Here is a 19,608-nt window from a genome sequence, read left to right as displayed (position 1 = left end):
GCTGCTGAACCTTTCCTAAAACATTAAGTTCTGCTTACACCAAGCAATTTTGGTGATTTTTTTTTTTTTAAGAAAGTATACAAAAAGGTGAAGTTGTAAGTGAAAGATTGAGGTCTTCATTTTCTAACTGGAACCCAGTTGTCTGGGTCCAGTCTTGTCTTGGAAAAACCTACTTCAAGTGATAGAAGTGGAGCTGTAAAACTCCGAGGGAAGTTTCAGTGTAGTATAGTACCACCTCACCTGCTGTGCGAAGTGTTTAACATGAGGTCAGTGTTGTTAAATTGTACCAGCAGCTCATTTAGAATTTTTTTAGGTAATTTTTTATGTGTTTTTCTTTTTATGTTTTGTGGTGGTAATTTTTTGTCTTACCAGCTTCACCTTGGATCGCTTCACTTACAAAACTTAAATTTTAAAATTAGGTCATAAAGCAACACGCTACAGTTAGGAACCTTGTTGTGACCGTGATAACAAGTACTGGCAGTAGCAGCAGCACTTCCAGGCTCTGTGTTGGAGGAATATGTGAAATACATATATTGGGTATAAATACTAGGGCATGAAGTGTACTTTAAGTCCACTCCCATTCCACATAAATTTAGTGGATATGCAAAGGGTTTTTCTTATCCTTGCTGCTTTTCAGAAACAGACAGCTCTAGTCTTGTAACATGCGGCCTGAACAAATGTACATTCCCTAACTCTTAGACTATATTCTGCATCAGCATTCAGGCACTGCTGTGTGTTTTACCAGTGTTCAAGCACCTTGACTCATTCATTCCACATCTTCAGAAAGGCAACAGCAGTGTCTGGGTGCCAGGAGAAGGGAAGGTGTATGCTAGTCAGCACCCTGGAGAGGGACGTGGTGCTCAGCACCTTTCTGGCTACTGCTGGGTCTAGGCAGGGAGGGTGGTTGTCCTCTCTATTTTCTCTCTGCTCCATGCAGCCTCTGTGAATAACAGGGCTCTTTATTAACAATAAAGATTTTTGTGGGTTGAAGACAGCTAGTCTGCCAGGTCTTTCTCTGGCAGAAAGCCTAGAGGGGTACTGAGACACCTTTAGTCTAGGAGGAGCACTGTGGTCCCCCTAAATGCCTTCCCATTATCCCTCACTCAGGCAGGCTTTGCTTCCAGGTAGGCTGCATTTGTTGCCAGCACTGCCCAAGTGAATGGAGTGGTTCCTGCTTTCTCTGGGTCTTGTCATGCTCAAGAGGTCAGAGACCTAGACTGTTAACTCACTGCTTTATCAGCATTTGTCTCTTCCCTTTGTCCCTCAGACTTCCCCCCCTTGTTCTATATCTACATGGCAGCAGTGCAGATAGTCTTCAAATGGACAAATGGAACCTAATTGTGCGCAGAGTCTATCATTTTTTACCAATTACAGTCTCAATTAGATTTGTGTTGGTTGTCATGGTCCATTTGGATTTCTCATATTTACAGCACAGTGTGCTCTGTAAATTAAAATTTATTTTATGAGTCCATTAAGAAAGAAAACAAACAAACATGACAAGGGTCAGTCCACTTTGTACAGGCTAGTCTAACATAGGAATTCGCGAAATCATCACTTAAGGCATGAGGTTTTGAACTTACAAGTTCTCTAGCTCTCAGCTCAACTTGAAACTTCTAATTTGAGTACCTTCTGTGCATCTCTGAAGTAGTACTGCAGTTACTGCAGTGAACACAATTTTATGTTCAGTTTTTTAAATATTTGAGTAACTTTGCACCTTATGTTTTCTTTACAGCTGTTTTCGCAGGAGTCCTACATTGGTAAGGTTAAATTTATTGCTTCAGAGTGATATGGTATTTTAAAATAATAAAAATATAACTTTTAGTTATTTTTAGAGAAGATGTTGGGATAATTTATATTTAGAACTTTCCTCTCAAGACTAAATTATCTTTGAACTCAATAATTCTGTTCTTGTGAAGATGACGTGAAAGGTTTCTTAAGCCTGTTCAGAGAAGAGTGAAGCCTGCTTTTCAGGTGAAAAATTGCTGCTTAATCCTTAAGTGTCTGCACTTAAACTAAAATATATTACAGTTTTATGTATAATATGTAGTGTTATAGTATTGTTACTAATGCCATAATAGAATTTAATAAATAATCTTTGTTGATTCTTTTTCAATTTGAAATCATCTGAAATTATCTGAATTATCTGAATATATATGAGGATATTGGTTTAATATATGAATAAATTACAATAGCAGTTTTAAAGTAAACTTTGGGTATTCGTTGAATGTTCTTTGCTATCTATGATTTAATACAAATTCTAAATCTCTTTATTCCATTTTAATTGTTATTATTTTTTGGCAGGTGTCACATAACGACTCTTTTTGAAAATGACCGTCATTTTTCTCACTTGTCAACACTAGAAAGAGAAATGGCTTTTCGCACGGAAATGGTTAGATTATATTTCAGTGTTTGGAAAACTTCTGTCTGTAATCTAATCACAGGCTTTCCAAAGTGTCTTAATACAGTCTGCAAAAGTGTAATGCACAACTGCTGTGCATTGCACTTTTACATGCATTTTTGTGACTTGCAGCTGATCCCTATGAAAGTATCACTTCACAGTTCACTTAAAATATAATCTAAAAGTATGGTCCTGGAGGACCCAAAATACGAAACTGCAAGTACCTTATACCTTGCTTGCAGTTATAGTCTTCTTATGCAGCCTTTTTTGTCAAAATATTTTTTCATTTAATATATGTTGGCATATATATACACGCACACACCTTTTATCTGCTTTTATTTTGAGAATTAACACTATTTAATGCACAGTTACCAGCCCAAATGAGAGATTGCCAGGTATGCTATGAAACAAAGTGTAAGGAAGCCCACATCACTTGTTTTGGTGGCAGTAATAGAAAAGATTTGAAAAATGGGATAGTCATCTTCAATAAGCCTGTCCTCTTTGTTCTTTTACAAAATTTGTTTAAAAATGAAGCTTGTATGTAGTGGTTCCTGAAGCAGAAGTGACATCTTTAATTGGAAATAATTAATCTGTTCTCTCATAGGGTCTTTATTATTCCTACTTCAAGACCATTATTGAGGCACCATCATTTTGGAGTGGAGTATGTGCCATTATGAATGACAAACTAACTGAATATCCTTTAGTGATTAACACCTTACAAAGGTTCAATCTTTACCCAGAGGTGAGTTATGTTTTAAATATAATACTTTCTGCAAATCTTTGATTGTTTTAGCTTTGACTACAAATTTGTAAAAGTTACTTTGGAGAATGTGTTTGAAAAGATACAGTGACTAATGAAGTGTTGCTTGAATATTGTATTTCAGTTCCAGATTTCAGATGAGAAGGTTACTTCATACATTATGATCAGTTTCCCAATTACAAGTATTTTCAATCAACTATGAAAGCTTTCTAGATCTTGATATTTTGTGCCCAAAAGTTGCAGACCAGTTCTATACCTTTTGCCTTTTTTTGTCCTTTTCCCTGAAAGCAAGTAGATTGCTGACGTTATGTACTTCAGGAAATTAGACGTATGAAGTATCAATAGTATGTGACAATAATGACTGAAGTGATGCAGGTTGCAAGAGATTATTTTGTTTACCATTTTTTGCAGGACACACAAAACTGACAGAACCAAGCACATCACAGTGGCTATGAAATCCATGAGTGGTAATAGTTTACTTAGATGTTGCAGAGGAAATTCCTCTGGGGAGGACTGACTGCTGATTTGTGCATACTTAATGTTAGACTTGTTACCTGGTTAGATCTCCTCTGCTTTTTTGTCAGTAAAGAGAACATGTGTTCAGAATGTGTTCAAAAGAACATGTGTACAGAAATGTTGAGGTTTCTGCCTCTTAAGGTTTTGCCAGTGTGTCTCAAACATTTTGCAAAGTGAAGATTCCTTTGGTTAATGTACATTTCTGTAATTTCATGTGTCAGCAGCAGTTTATTTTTTTGAGAGACAACTAATAATGGCTGTGATTGTCGGGTACTAGCTTTTATACTCATTCTTCTGCTCTGTTGGAGCAGAGCTGTTGTCAGGAACTTTATGTATAAGAGTTCTTGGTGTGCATGTATTTGTACAAGTTGCACGTAGTGGTTTCATTTCCTTCTTAAGTCCTTGCTCTGGAATAATTAAATGCTATGTAGATGATCATGTTTTTGTTGCCCTCTCACTTATTTAGGGTTTGTTTGGAATTTTTTTCTAATTCCAGATGGATTGCAGTTCAGTTCTAGAAATGCCCTGTTGTGATCATTATTTGAATACTAAAGAGTTATTTCCTTTAGCTGAAAAAGACTTATTGACTTCAGCTATAGTCTGACTTTCAAAAATCAAGGATTACTGGTCAAATGAACTTGTTTTTAAAGACTCATCAGTATCATCCTGAAAGATGACTAAATAAATTGGATGGTGAAATCAAATATAGTGGCTGACCTTCTGTAAGAACGCTGGGTTGATTACAGTGCAAAATGTGTAGGTTTGTCTGTTCATTCAGATTTCTAGGATTATACTGGCTCGTATAAATTGGTGATAAGGTATGAATTCATTCATCTTTTCTGTGCCTGTGTGGGCATGCAAAGCAGACAAATAGTCTCCTCTACTCCTTTTAATCATTTACTGCTTAATGTCTAGACTTCCTGTAAATAGTGCTTTGGGGGTTTTTTTAAGTGTATTTCTTGAGTGTTCCTGTTTCCACATAACTGTATTTATAAAACTGTCAATAGGTGCAACTTGACATTTGAAATAGGTTGTCCAAATTTATAGAATTTTCTTATGATTATAATGGGGCTGGGTGGTGAGAAGATGCTTGTGGATTTATTTGTTGGCAGTAAAAATTTTCCTTCAGATGCTCAGTATCCAGTCATGCTTCCTGAAAGTGTTTCATTTCCTGTCTGATATTTTGGGATCTTTCCAGCTCTTTCAGCCCATTAGTAGCACTAAGGCTGAATTCTTATAAAATGCTTGTTTGTTTAATGGATATTAAAATTAAATTCATCAAAACCAATCTGGAAATCCCATTGCTAAATAGTATGTTAAACTAATTAGGAAAAGTAAAACAATTCACTTACATGCACAGCCAGTACTAGCCTTAAAATCTTTAAAAAAAAAAAGGAAAAAAGTAAAATGAGTGTGTAGCAATCATTTATGTAAATTATACATATAAGCAGTAAAAAATCTGTGGAAAGCTACAAGGTTGTCCTTGTAGCTGTACAGTGTTAAAATTCAAATAAAGTTGATTTTCCAAGTATTTGCTCCATAGTCAGATTGTTCTAGTAATTGCAGTGTTTTCATTTCTGTTGAAAATGGCAGAGGGATAATCTATTAGTTTCTGTGGTGGAGAGATTATGTGTTAAGTTTGCTCTCTGGATGTTCATTGTTATGGAACAGTTGATATTTCTGTGTGTGGTGGTGATAATGAAGATGTGAGTTTAAATGAGGAGTGTGTTACAAAGATCCATGTAGTTGACTTTAAAGTGCACACTCAAAGGCAATTAGTGAATTGGCTTGACTTTTCTACATGTTCTTTTGCAGCAAAGGACTGGCCTTGTCCACGGAGCACTCCTGGGTCTGAAAACTAGGCTTTTGTTTTCCAGGTTCTGCATTTACTGCCTTATCTGATACAGAGCAGTAGAAATTCTAGAAACATCACTGTGCTTCAACTGACCTAGCAATTTTGTGCTGCTTACTGATTTGTTTCCATTTCTATGCCCATGTTAACTGTTTCATGTAACGTAACTTTCGGCAAAAAATCAGTTTTTTTGCTTGAAGTACCTAGCCTGAAACCTTTTTAGGGAGTATTCACATCTAAATCTGCAGCAGACACAGGCACTTGTGGCATAAACAGGTTAAATGGTTAGGTTGATAAATTAATAATTTGATGGGTTTTTTTTGGTGCAACACTGGTTTGGCAAGAATGCTTTATATGCTTGGCTAATGTCAGCTTCAGGGCTGGTGATGTGAATATGCCATACAGATGTCCCTAACAAAGGGGCATTCAGGTGATAAGAAGGACACTGATTTGGTTCTCCAGGCCTATTGATTGATGTCTGTGTGGATATGGGGCAGTGTCTGGTTAATGTATGCACATGTGCATTGCCAGAAGCACCAGAGCACAGCTGTTCAGAAAACTTCCAGGAATTCAGGATACTGTACTTTGTAAGGTGCAATGTTGAGGCATGGAGTCTTGGTCTAGGAAGATGTAGTTATATTTTAAATATACAGGATTTACATTGTGAGGCTGTGAAGGTCGCAGATGAAGTGAGCCATGAAGATTGGAGCCTTGATATTAAAAATTAATGAATTTTAGAATCCCAGAACAGTTGAAGTTGGAAGGGTTGTCCGAAGGTCTTCTAGTCTCAGCACTGCTCAAACCCGGGTGAAGTAGAGCGGGTTGCTGAGGGTCATCTCCAGTTTCAATTTGCATATACTCTACCTCTCTGAAGATTGTTCCAGTGTTTGACCACTCCCAAATTAAAAAAGTTTTTCCTATGTATAAGTGGAATTTCTTGTATTTGAATTTGTGCTCATTGTCTCATCTCTTGTCAACCAAAAAGAGTCTGTCTCACTCATCTTTATTCTATGTCCTCCTTGTCTTGGGCAGAAGTGAGCTCAGCACCACAAATAGAGTGTTAGCAATGCTGAGTAGAGGGGAGCAGTCACCTTTCTTGTGCTGGTCACATAAAGCTGATGATATATTTGTCTTTTTTGCATCAAGGGCTTGCTGCTGGCTCAAGTATAAATTGTCCACCAGGACTCACAGGCCTTTTTCTGCAAAACTGCTTTCTAGGTGGTCAGCTTCCATCTCAACTGGTGCACGGTGGTGTTCATTCCCAGTTCAGGACTTTGCATTTCCCTGTTGGGAAGATTCCTGTTGGCCCATTTCCCCTGCCTTTTGATGTCCCTCCAAATGGCAGCACAAGGATCAGTCACTCCTTCCAGTGTTTATCCTGCAGATTTGTTGAGGATGTTCCCTTGTACCATCATCTAGTCTTAAGATGTAGAACCGATTGGCACCAGATTAAAAAAAAATCCACAGTTGTCTCCTTATCTATCAAGACAGTCATCTCAGAAGGTTATAAAGCTGGACAGGTGGGATTTCACCTTTGTAAATCTGTGCTGATTGCTTCAAATCACTTTTTTGTCTTTTGAATATTTGGAAGTGGTTTCCAGGAGGATTTACTCCATCACATTCTCACACCCGTTGTCTGTTTTTCCTTCTTGCCCTTCTTGAAGATAGAAGTGACATAAAGAGTTTTATTAATTGTATGGGGAACGAGAAGAGAGAATCATCTTTCTTATATATGTTCTCTGTGACACAGGGCAGAGGCAGCTAATACTGCAGTGGTGAAACATATTGTCAGTCTGGGAACCCCTGGGTTATAACTTTCAAAGCAGCTCAACTGGAATGGCCACATTACTCATTTATGAACTCTATAAAGTCAGTTATATCCTGACAGAATAGCTTGGTAATGTTATTAACTAATGACTTTGCTGTGAGATGAGTTCTCATTTTTGCTGTGTGTAAAGTACTGGTGTTTTCTGTGTCAGGTGTTGTGATTTAGTTGAGTTGTTCTTAAAAGAATATTACAGTATTTGCATGGAATATGGAAATGCTCTCTTACATTACATCTGGAAGCCCTTTAAATACATGCTTAAAATTAACCTATCAAAATTTAACAGACTGAAAATCCTAAAGATTTGGTCGACTAATATTCTTGTGAGGTGGAAAAAAATTATTGTCTTGAATGGGTTCAGTTTTGTCCACTGTCCTCTGTCAACAACATCTGTGATTTTAATATCTGATAAACATAAATACTCAAATGAGGAGCCTTCCAGACAATGCAATATGTAGGGGGTTTTTTTCTGAATATTGCAGCTTGATGCATGACATTATTTCTGTTATAAAGCATCTGAGTATCAGTAGGCATAATTTTAGTCTGTTAATGAAGTCTGTTAAATGCCTCTAGGAAATTGTGGTCAAAAGTGCTGAGATAAATCCTGAGTTTGAAAATGACCCTGGATAAGAGCCAGCTGTCATGAGAGGTCACTCTGGGTAGAAACTTCTAATCCTGTTTTCCCCCTAGGTGGTCCTAGCCAGCTGGTACCGCACATATACCACCGTTATGGATTTCCTTGGTGTACCAACAAAGACATGTTGGACTGTAAACAGAGGAAAAGGGCTTAGTCCTGTTGAAAGCTGTGAAGGTAAATTCTGGTTTACCATGGTTTCGCCTTGGAAGCATGCACTTGTGGCTTTACTTATTTCAGAAATAATAAATATTCCTGTGTTACCAAGAGTGAAAAATGTGGGTTTTGCTTATTAGATAACTCCTCTGGCCTAGATTGAATTCCTCTCCTGGAGTGCAAAACGTCACAGCTGTGGTTTGAGCCTTCATAATGTCGGATTGTTACAAAGAATAAGATGTCCTAAATGTAATTGGAAGCTTACTCTACATGTATTAATTTTTGTAACTTCTGAAGGGTCCCAAATACATTCCAACTTCCTGCATTTTAAAATTTCCTCCCTCAATTTTGGAGATTTTTTGGAGAAATCTTACCTAGTGATGCTGCTGAGAAGAATCCTCTTTCTCACATGAGCTGCTATTCAGCATAAGAATTCAGCATAAGAATTTCAACCTTAAACCTTGATTTGACACTGTGCTCCAAGGGACACTGCCATTTTTTTTCCCCCCACGTTTGAAATATTGTCTTGTCAAGTAGGTATTAAGCAATAAAAGTACCTTACCAAGAAGTGCTTTTGAGGTGTTCTGCAGTCAGTTCAAGCTGAATAATAGATGGTAGTTTGTGAAGTTGTTTCATTTTATCATTTAGAATGCCTTTGTGTGATGACAGGGTAGTATTTTTCCTTTGCACAAAGGCTGTAAGAACTTCAGAGCTTGAATGGGTCACTTTCTCTAATTTTGTAAGAAGCAATAAGCGGTGTACAACCTTTCATTCCTGTTTTTCATGAAAACAAAACCAACAGAAGCACCAGCTATTGAGACTACTCTGTTTTGTGAGCATATCATCATTTTGCTTTAGAAAACTGTCTTGCTGTGTTTTCAGCAGTGGGGAATAATCAGTTCTGCATATGAAACTGAAGTTTTGCTGCCATTCACTTTAATGAATAAGGCTTTTTATGCTGTATTGCTGAAATGATTAGAGCCAGGAGGGTTTAAAGAAATAGTGGGAAAGAGAATAACGGCAGAAGAGTGAGCGCAGAAGTGTCTGTTAATGAATAAATTGAAAGACTTGCATTAGTGGAAAATATCTTGGCTTATAATGAAACAAAGAAAGCAAAGAGCATTGTGTGTGATATGTTGAAAGATGGATTTACTCCTGCAAGAGATGGGAAGTGTGAGTCTAGGATTAACAAACCTGTTCTAAAAAGCTCTATGAAATAAAAATGTAGTCTAGAGAATATTCTTAGTAGTATTTCTACCTTCTAAACCTCACAGGTTATTCTACCTTCTAAACCTCTCTGCAGTTAGTGCATCCCTCTTAGCATATTCTGTCACTGACTGCCCCAATGTTGTATCTACCGCTACTCTTCCTGGTTTTTTTCAAAGCTGTGGTCTCCTGATTGAATCTTCACAATAGTCTTAATGACATCTACTTTTTTTTTAATTGTCTCTTTCTGTAGATACACTGAGATACTCTACTGATAGTTTATATATAATATAGATATATTAAGATATTATACTGATTGTATGGTGCTTTATAACCAGTATGGACTTTCTTCTATATTTAACAACATATATTAACTGTTTTTTGTTAGGGTTGGGAGACCCTGCTTCCTTTTATGTTGCTGTGATTTTTCTGTTGAATGGATTCATGATGTCACTGTTCTTCATATATGGTACATACCTCAGGTAAGGCAGTTGAGACTGGGCTATTTAGTTGGTATTAGCTGTCAGTTTTTAGACAAAATTTGAAAAAGTGAATGTAAAAATATTTTTATGGGATATTGATGATTTATTTGTACAGCAGTAGTGCTTTTTTTTGCATATACATTGTCACTAAAAATTACTGAAATAGACAAGCTTTTTGCTTAAAACAATGATGATGCTGCCGGAAAAAAAATTGTTGAAAATTTTATTGAGATTGTATCTCATTGATATCACTGGGTTGTGGATTAAACTAGATGTTTGTCTGTGTTTAAAACAGCTTTTGACATATTTCTGCTCTTAAAATTATCACTGTGACTCATTTTTACATTTTTACAACAAGTTGAATGATGGTGTACTTTTATCCAAGACTGGGGTTTTCCCAGTGCTTTGCTTCAAGTTGTATTTGCATGTGTTTCCATCTTAACCTAACTGAGAAGGCAAAATATTTTTCAACCTAATGCATTCTTGAGGACCAATTGTATGCACTTCCCTTTTTCTATAAATTTGTGTTTTCGGTATCTGTCCTTACATTTCAGGAGCTGTAATACACTTTCATACAAAAATGGATTCCACATTCAGCAGAAAAGCAGAAGTGAAAATATATTTTCTGTTTACATCTATTTTCATGTGTTGGTTTTGCCAAAAAGTGAAAGGCAGCTATATTTTCTTCAGAGATGTGATTGGTTTCCCCTCCTCATTCATTTTCTGGCTTCATTGTCATGGGTTTTACTTCTTTCTCTTTCTCAAGCATGTGCTGATAGTTAAAATAAGGAATAGCTCAGGGCAGACACTGTCAGTAAAAAGAGGAAGCTTCCTAGTGCATCTTTTGAGGTAGTAGGTAAACTTTGAATATTTGTGTCATTAACTTGTAATATTTCTCTTAAGGGAGTTATACAGAAATTCACATTTTATATATGAATGTCATTGAAAAATCAGTGAGCTCTTTATTTCTCACTACTTTCTTTAGAAAGCATAGACCTTGAGTTTTGTTTCTGGTTTGGGGTGGTTTTTGGCAAATTTTTGTTTTGTTTCTAGGGCTAACATTTTTCATGTTAAGCATGTTCTTATTGTCATTTTGCATTTTAGTGTGAAGCTTTTCAAATTTATGGGATGTAAAGTTGAGTTTTATGTGCAAGAATGCACAATTCCTGGAGATTGGTTTAACACCTGGTATCATTAATCCTCAGATTTTGTACCCAGAACCTACTGATTCTGTTTGACTTGTGTATTAGTGATGGGTGAAGGATCTGAGAGGATTTGAAGGGGTTCTTTTGCTTGTTTTTGTTTTTGGGGTTTTTTTTGTGTGTGTGGTTGGGGTTTTTTTTTGTTTGTTTTTGGTTCAGTTTTTTTGGGTTTTGGTTTGGTTTTTTTTTTTTTGGTTGGTTGGTTTGGGTTTTTTTTTCCCAAGAATCTTAACAGCTGGCTGCTGCTTTTGTTTAGTAGCAAAAATGGTATCGTCTGTCATTCAGAGTAGTAGTGAACTTTTGTGCACAAAAATGTTCTTTGCTTTATATCACATAACTTGAGCAATTACAAATCTGTTCAAACAAATAGGAAATCTTTCTATTGCTCTTTGGAAATGGGAAAAATCTAATTAATATCTTTGGGTTTACTTTTGCTACTTATTCAATAGGTGAATCTGATTGGTATGGAAATGTAAAAAATACATTTAAGTCAAGGGCTTAAAAAGCTTCCTCATGTTAACATTGCAGTATTTTCCATAAAAATTAAATTGTATCTTGCATTAACCCATATGATGAATTCATTTTTAAATATGTTTTTTGAATGTGCTTGATTTGATTACCCTAAATTAATCTTTAGATCCGGACCAAAATATCCTGTTGGGTGATTGTGCATGTAGACTCTGAAATTTACTGCTCATCGTATTAGGGAAGCAGTACTGCATTTATATTGCCTGCTTTTTAAAAGCACAGGATGTAATGATCTGCACCAAAATTTGTGAGCAGTGGAATAACTGTTTTCCAAGTTATTAACGTTAAAATTAGTGTTCTGCGTAAAAGAGTTGATGTATGAAGGACTGGTTTGCTCTGAAATAAACACTCTCTGACTAACTAGTATTTTAATATTGTATGTACTCTATTGATTGCCTTCCCTTGATGTTTGAAAGCTTTCCTCCCTTCCCCCCCAATAAAATTAGCTGTACACAAGTGCAGCTTCACATTTTTTAAGCAACATTGACCATGATAAGATTCTTTTGTACCTATTTTTCTTCTTTTCACAGTGGGAGTCGTCTAGGAGGCCTTGTTACTGTGTTGTGCTTCTTTTTCAATCATGGAGAGGTAGGTTTCCCTCTCCCACCACTCCTTTTTTTTTTTTTTTAAGTTATTATTGAAGTTTAAGCTAATTCTTGTTTCATTAAATGTAGTGATGTTGCTTATTTATTTGAGATTGAATTTAAATAACTTAAAGTCAATTAAATTAATAAGACAATTGAAAGCAAAATAGACTATGACTGAAAAATACATAGCACAGTTCAATGTCCCTTTAGTGCTTCAAATAAAAAATCAGAAAGGATATATATTGTAAATTGGTCCTGAGATTGAAACTGAGTAGCATAATGACTTCAAGTTTCAAAACATCAGAATACTCTATTTTTGTGCCCATACCGTGCATAACTGGGCTACATTTACCATATGAGTAAGCTTCAGAAGCTTCTTTAAATTACTATATATTTTACTGGAAATTCTTCAATACAAAGAAAAGTGCAAAGAAACCTCTGTATTATTTATATACTATACCCAGGATACACAGAATTTAGAAATAGTGTATGTATGTAAAGGATTCCAGTGCTAAACTTAAGTAAGCTGCATTGCAGGAAAGAAAAAATAAACTGTCACTTACAACATCTCCTGGTTTTCCCAGTTAATGTTGTTCATGTCATTGTTTCATATTTTGGAAGAAAAATTATAGCTTTCATTCTTATTCCCTTGGGAAGTTTTTTTTTTCTTAGTGCTCATTTTATGAATGGAAATTTGTAAATAACGTCTAAATGGAAACGAACTACCTTATAAATTAGTTTAGGGTTGAATTTATGTTTTGTTTTCTTACTTTACTGAGCTGAACTTGTTAGAGAACACTGAGTTGTAAGAACATGTATTGTACATAATAGAATTAGAGATGCTTTAATTTACAGTAAGTTTTGACTTTTTTTTATAAAACAAAAATCTGTGTGATAAAATGGCTATTTTATTTTCAAGTTTCATTTGAAATATCTTTTCTTTAAATATCTCCCATGTGTGCATGGGGGATATTTAAAGAATTTAGGCATTTAAGAATTTAAGCATATTAAAGCATTGTCACCCATGAATGTTGAACTGCCTGGTTGAGAACAGGTAAACGTTATAGTTCCTAAACTTATTTTTTGTTCTCTGTGAGTGTAAATATGGCATTTTATGTGGATTTCTGTTCTAAATGGCATCCTGAAGTGAAATGATATTTCATCCTTTGCTAGTGAATACTAAAAAATAGGCACTGTTTTCCAAGTCTGTGGAAGGGGTTAAGTGTAACTTCAGAAAGAAACATGTTGAAAACTTCAAGGTAGTCGTAGGAAAAAACCATTTATTTCACTGTGGTACAGTGCAGTTCTTTCCATAGGTGACTGTAGGAGAGCTTCTCTCTCTGTGAATGACTTGACTTGGGGAAAAAGCAGAGATAAAGTATTTTGGAGAATGGTGTGAAAGCAAATCTGCATAGTTTTACACAGGTGTAGTCTGGACTTAGGTAGGACTTAAGGAAGGCAACCCGGATTCCAGCTCAACTGTATGGATTTCTGGAGAACAACAGGAAATACTTGCGGAGGTGCAGCGTTGGATCTCAGCTGGCACTTTTGTTTTTGGATTGTAGCTGAATGGAACAAATCAGACTTATTTGATATTGTTGTGTATATAGTTATGGTAGTACCTGTAGTTAGAGGTGCACAGGGCCTCTCTCCTCACAGAGTGCTCTGTTGAATGCCATATTGTGGGTGTGCCTGTGTGTGTGGAAGAAAGGCCCAGCTCTTTGACAGGCTTGTGATTATGTGCAAATCATCTTGTGTGGGTCGACAGTGCGTACAGTCGAGCTAGACCAGCTGCCAAAAATTTCCCTTCCTATTTGGGAAGGATAGGACTGAGCTACATGAGTAAGCCTGATCTGCAAGCCTTGGTATCTGAGCTCTAATGCTATGCAAAAGGGGTTTGTAAAAATGCTCTCTGGCTTTGAGCTAGTCACCCTAAGGCTGTATGTTTTTGTTTGTGCTGCGCTTGTGCTACTGTGTTTTAATGATTTCAAACTTTACAGATCTGATATATTTCTACCTGCAGTAGAGTTAAGTTTACAGCCTTGATAAATCATCCACAGATGACTGAGTTCAGCATTACATTCCAGATATAGAAAAGTAGTGTAGCCCATGTTAGTCAATCCACTTCTAAGGTAATGCTTCTTTTCTGTGGTTGTATATGCTCATCATTTTTTTCCTGTCTTATCTTCTCCAGTATCATAAGATTTGGTAAACCAAATGTTGCTGTAGTCTTGAAAAATATGCAAAATGACTACACTGCTTTAGAATAATCATGATTATATTTATTGCTTAGTAAAAAAAAAATTAGCTCATCACATCTGTGCAGTCAGCTGAGGACAGCATATTAATACATATATTTATGAAAGGTTTATTTTGATGATAATTGGTGCAGCTTTTACAAAGAGTGCTTTTGGATGTCAGAGAATGTGATTAATGTAATGGGTTTCTGTTCTTTGCTTTTATTTTACACTATTAATTTAACATACTTGGGAAATAGTAATAAGCAAGGAATTATAGAATGTTGATTTTAGTGACTTGTTTGGTAAAACAGTATTTTAAAAGATGGTTTAAAGATTCTAGGAAGCAAAGGAGAAGGAACATCCTGGCAACAGTATCCTACATTATTTTCATAAATTCATTGTAGTTTATGTTAAGATGAATTACATTTTTCTCTTGTAGCCTTACCTCTAATTTTTAATCCAAATCTCTTGATAGCCAATTTGAACAGAGGACTCCTGTAAAGTTGTATTTGTTCTTTTCTTTTAGGGTCAGTGCAAGCACTTTATAAAGAGCTGAATATAAACATTGGAGACAACAGCTGTAGCTGAGCCATTTGCCAGGAGGCTCATTATTTATTTGTCATGAACCACATTAATTAAGAAATTAATGAAACAACTATTCAGTTGACTGCAGTGTATTTTGCTTTGCTTTATTAGGGTTAAATAATGGAATATGTAAGTTTTGTGGAGGTAGTATAGGGTCTGTATGAATTTAATTTCATGATTTTAGTGTACTGGCCTGTTTTTTAGGGCAGCTTCAGATTTTATACTTAATGTGCGGTTACTGATAGAAATTTGAAATGTTAAAGAACTCTAGCATAATGAGGAATATATTACTTTATCCTTCAGATCATCTCCCAACACACTGTCTCTGTCTAAGTGTGGCAAGTGACTGCATGAATTTGACAATTATTTACCTAGAAGAGTTGATTATTTCAGCAAAACCAGGGACATGTAGCTGCTGCCCTGCTTTTTTTTATTGGATATTCTCTATCTGCCACATTTCATTTTGGAAAAGCAGTGCTCTATTTTAATTAAACAGTGTATATTAGGCCCCAAGTGTGGAAGCCACTTCCTTTTCCTTTCTCTTTTCTGCTTCCTGGCTGGTCTTTTTAACATTCTGACTAAAACCTCATGTAGCTTGGTTTTTGCTTTATTGGAGTATCTGTAGTCATTCATTTTGAAATACAAATGCATGGTTTTATGGAACTATATCGGTGAATGTTACCATCTGACCCAGTTCTTATTTTCAGTGCACTCGTGTCATGTGGACTCCACCTCTTCGTGAAAGTTTCTCGTACCCATTCCTTGTGATGCAGATGTTGCTCTTGACCTATATACTCAGGTACCTCTCAGTTTATCCTGGGTCTTTACAATGCTTTAAAAAAACTGAATGTCACAGGACATTTATTTGAGTGCCTTTATTTAAATATTTATTTAAATGCTTCCATGTGCTATAACAATGGTATCATTAACAGAGAAACTTTCCTGTGGCTGTTACATTACAGACGCTGCACCAGTAGATCTGCAGTCATATTACTCACTTAATAAAAGGAAAAACTTTCCAACTTGAAGACATGATTAACATAAAAATCAGAATTACTGTGTTGGCAAATACGTGTCTAAAGTAAAAATCAGAATTTTTGGTTGATGTCCCTTCCTTCCCATGAGAAACAAGCTGATACTTCATCAATTGGTTTTCTCCCTCTTGGAGAGTGGTATGTTGGCTGCACGTAGAGTAAGCCTATGCTTTGCAACAAAGGATGCTATAGGCACCTATAAGCTAGTATGTTCTTGCAGTTTTCTATGACTAATTAACTAGTCTCATTAACTAGTTGAATGATTTAGAGCAGTCAAACTACATTAATGCAGGGATGCTCTTGAGTTCATTAGCCCTGCTTTTCCGTGATTATTTCTGGCTTGCCTCTGTTTTAGAAAATAAGCATGACCATTCATAGTTAAGGGCTTCTCCACCAACTCCATTGCATCAGATTTACAATGTATTTATTATTTAGTTGAACTTAGTACTTATAACCACCAATTTTCCTTTATTAGGCCATACTGATTTGTAGTTATTTATGTTTAAAGTGAAAGTATTTCATGCTTGTCACTAACTTGTGTTTTTTATATGAGGAAAAGATATGTGCTCTCTAGAATTTAGTGAAATTTGAAACACGACATGTTTAAAAATTGAACTTGAATCAATGCAGGATTAAATATTTTAAATAGCATTTATTTCCAGACATGGAGAATAGACTGGGGTTTCAGTTCCAGATGATTTTCACGTACTTGTCATTGTTTCCTTCCCTGAAATATCACTCTGGATTGCTAGCAGAAAGTAAATATGGAAGAAATGTGAGAGAGAGGACTTAAATAACTTTCAAATGCAGACCATTCTGAAACAGTTGTGATTTCAGCTGAAATGGAAATGGTTGTGACCTGGCTATAGAGTTGTCGCAAGAAGGTGAAGCACTTGCAAATGACGTGCTTTGGCCTGCTCTACTGCATACTGCCAGGAGAAGACTTGTTTGGTAATCAGTGACTCATCAAACAGTTAAGGAATCAGAGCTGTTGACATGGAAACTTAAAAAAAAAAGATATTGCATTTACTTGAGCAGTGTTATTTTTAGTTGATCAATATTGCTAGCTATCTTCCGAGGTAACTGTGTTTTTATTGCATTTTCTATTGTACTTTTCAATTATATGCAAACACCTGTGTAATTGTACTTACTGATGCCTATTCTGTCTCTTTTTCCCAAGGATTCCGAGTATTAATACAGGAAGCTTGATTGCACTGTGTGTTTCTAATATCTTTTTCATGCTTCCCTGGCAGTTTGCTCAGTTTGTTCTTCTAACTCAGGTAAGCCCATATTCACCTCTAAATACCTTCTTTGTCTAACCTGGACAAATTGACTGTTTTGTATAGACAGCCATTGAATTCACAACTGTAACAGCACTTTCCTTTTAGCCAGATTTGATTCTTGCTGTCAGGAAAGATTCTCACCCTTTACCACATCAATCTTGCTAGTCTTGAGTTTAAAAGTTGACTGTTTACACCACTTACCATTCTGTCTCCAGGACTAAAAATATTTACTTTTCCCACATAAACAGCCTCCAGCCTGAGATCAGTACATTAGAACAAGGAAAAAAAACACTTTGTCTTTTGAAGCACAAAAGTTAAAAAAGGGCATTGATCAGGCTGTTAAAAATTTTTAAATGTACCAGTGTTTGCATGGCATGTAATATCTGGCATGATTTTGCATGATTTCCTATATAATTTTGATGAGTTTGTGTATAGTGCTGTAGTCTGAGATTTTGGATAGTTGAGGTAACTGTAGTTAGCACTGAAATCGAGGGAATGCTGATTGGAACCACAGGATACTGTCACACAGCAACTTTCTCTGTGTTTGAGTTGGTTGAAATGTAGCCTGCTTACTGAAATCCATCTGTGTCTCCAGACCTTTCCACTTGTCTGCCTTACTTGAAGCAGATTGAGTTGATAGCTTTAAACAATCCATATAAGTTGTGTTATGCAAGGTTCCTAACTGCGTAAGAGGAAGTGAATAAATTCTGTAAAATATTGAGAAAAACTCATCACTGTAACCTGTTCAAGAAGCTGAGCCTGAAATTTGAATATTCAGGTTCACTTCATAGTTTCATTAATTTCCCATATGACTTTTAAGATGCTGTCTGATCCATAAGTCAACAAGCCTTATTTTCCTCAGCAGCAAATTGGGGATGTTTCCATACTTTGCTGAAAACTTAAAATTAAGGAGTAATTCTTTTGTGGTTTTGACTGATATATTTTGGGTTTTTGGTTTTGGTTCATTTGGGGTTTTTTGTTTGTTGGGGTTTTTTTTCCATTTTTGTTTGGTTTGAGGTTTTGTGTGTTTGGTTTGGGGTTTGTTTTGTGTTTGGGTTTTTCTTTTAAATTTTGTTTTAAATTTGAAGGTGAAAGGTAATGTGTTAGTGCTGTATTTTGGCGACTTGGATTTTTATAAAGTTGAATACTTATTTTGTAAATATTCTACTGTATTTGATAATTCTTATTTAGAGCACCACAACAGGATTTTTGAAAGAAATAATTATGAAACACCTAAGTACTTAGCAAAAAGTAGCAATACAAGTTAATATTGTTTGAATAATCTTTTCTTTTGCATGAAGGAGTATACCAGTGCAAATTGTTTTAACTTCCCTTTCACTTTTGATTTTAGATAGCTTCATTATTTGCGGTGTGTATTATGGGTTATATTGACTCCAGCAAATTACAGAAGATACTGTCTGCTCATATGGTAATGCTTTTTTAAATAAACTTTAAGTCCCCTCAAACAGGTCAAAGCATGAAAAGAGACCATTTGTCTGAAGTGTTTTCCTTACTTGCACAAAGGTTGAAAACATGCAGTGATAAGGGAGGGAAGGGTCTGGATTGGAACTAAAATTGGGTTTTGAAAACTATCGTAATCTAGACCATGCAAAGATCTTGTGGTTTAACAGTTTGGGGAGATACTTAGAAAGGAGGACAAGAAAATAAACTGTTAAGTTGAAAACCAATTTTTGTTCAAAACTGTGTGAAAAAGTCAAGAAAGAAGGGAAAGATAAGTAAAAGATGTGTAAGTTTCTGCATAATACCTGATTTTAATTTTTAAAGTTTAGATAATGATCAAGTTTTGCTTTTTGAAGTGAGATTACAGTTTTAAATATAAAGGAAGATGTAGACAAGTTTTTTGAAGAAATGTGATGGTGTTTAAATTTTTTTTTTTGCTAAAATTGTGCTATTCTAACTCAGTGGGTGAAAAGAGAATATTTTCCCAGAAAAGAAACTAAATTATATTTCCTATGTTTTAAAACATTTTTTTGAAATACTGTAAATGATAAACTAAAGGCAGTGTTAAGTTCTATGTGATTCATTTCTCATGTAAATCCGGGACAAAATAAGCAGATTTGTTTGGTAGTTTTTGACAGAAGCAGGATGACATATTTAAGCTTTTTGGCTCATGTCAATAGCTATATCATAATTTAGGTGCTGAAGTGCCATAAATAGCCGATTTTCAGATAGATAAACAGTCAAATTATGTCACAGAGACAGCTTACTGAGTCTGGGTAAACTGCCAGTCTGTTTTGTGGTGTTTTCAATTTTTGCCTTCCTCCTACCCTCCTCCTTCTGTGGAAAATGAAAGTCTTAA

General features: G+C 35.6%; 1 protein-coding gene across 1 annotated transcript in view; it reads left to right on the top strand.

Annotated features, from left to right (window-relative positions):
- Nucleotides 1-19,608, top strand: part of DPY19L1 (dpy-19 like C-mannosyltransferase 1) — a 44,088-nt gene that overhangs the window by 4,086 nt on the left and 20,394 nt on the right. The window contains exons 3-11 of the mRNA XM_059848634.1: nucleotides 1,733-1,757; nucleotides 2,302-2,389; nucleotides 3,003-3,140; nucleotides 8,042-8,162; nucleotides 9,736-9,829; nucleotides 12,090-12,147; nucleotides 15,679-15,770; nucleotides 17,186-17,285; nucleotides 18,640-18,717. Of these exons, the coding sequence (XP_059704617.1) occupies nucleotides 1,733-1,757; nucleotides 2,302-2,389; nucleotides 3,003-3,140; nucleotides 8,042-8,162; nucleotides 9,736-9,829; nucleotides 12,090-12,147; nucleotides 15,679-15,770; nucleotides 17,186-17,285; nucleotides 18,640-18,717 (794 nt within the window). The remainder of the gene's footprint in view (nucleotides 1-1,732; nucleotides 1,758-2,301; nucleotides 2,390-3,002; nucleotides 3,141-8,041; nucleotides 8,163-9,735; nucleotides 9,830-12,089; nucleotides 12,148-15,678; nucleotides 15,771-17,185; nucleotides 17,286-18,639; nucleotides 18,718-19,608) is intronic.

This window comes from Haemorhous mexicanus, chromosome 1 (genome assembly GCF_027477595.1).
Source record: "Haemorhous mexicanus isolate bHaeMex1 chromosome 1, bHaeMex1.pri, whole genome shotgun sequence".
NCBI classification, from domain to species: domain Eukaryota; kingdom Metazoa; phylum Chordata; class Aves; order Passeriformes; family Fringillidae; genus Haemorhous; species Haemorhous mexicanus.
Note: the sequence above shows the minus strand (reverse complement) of the source record. Positions and strands in the feature narration are given on the sequence as shown.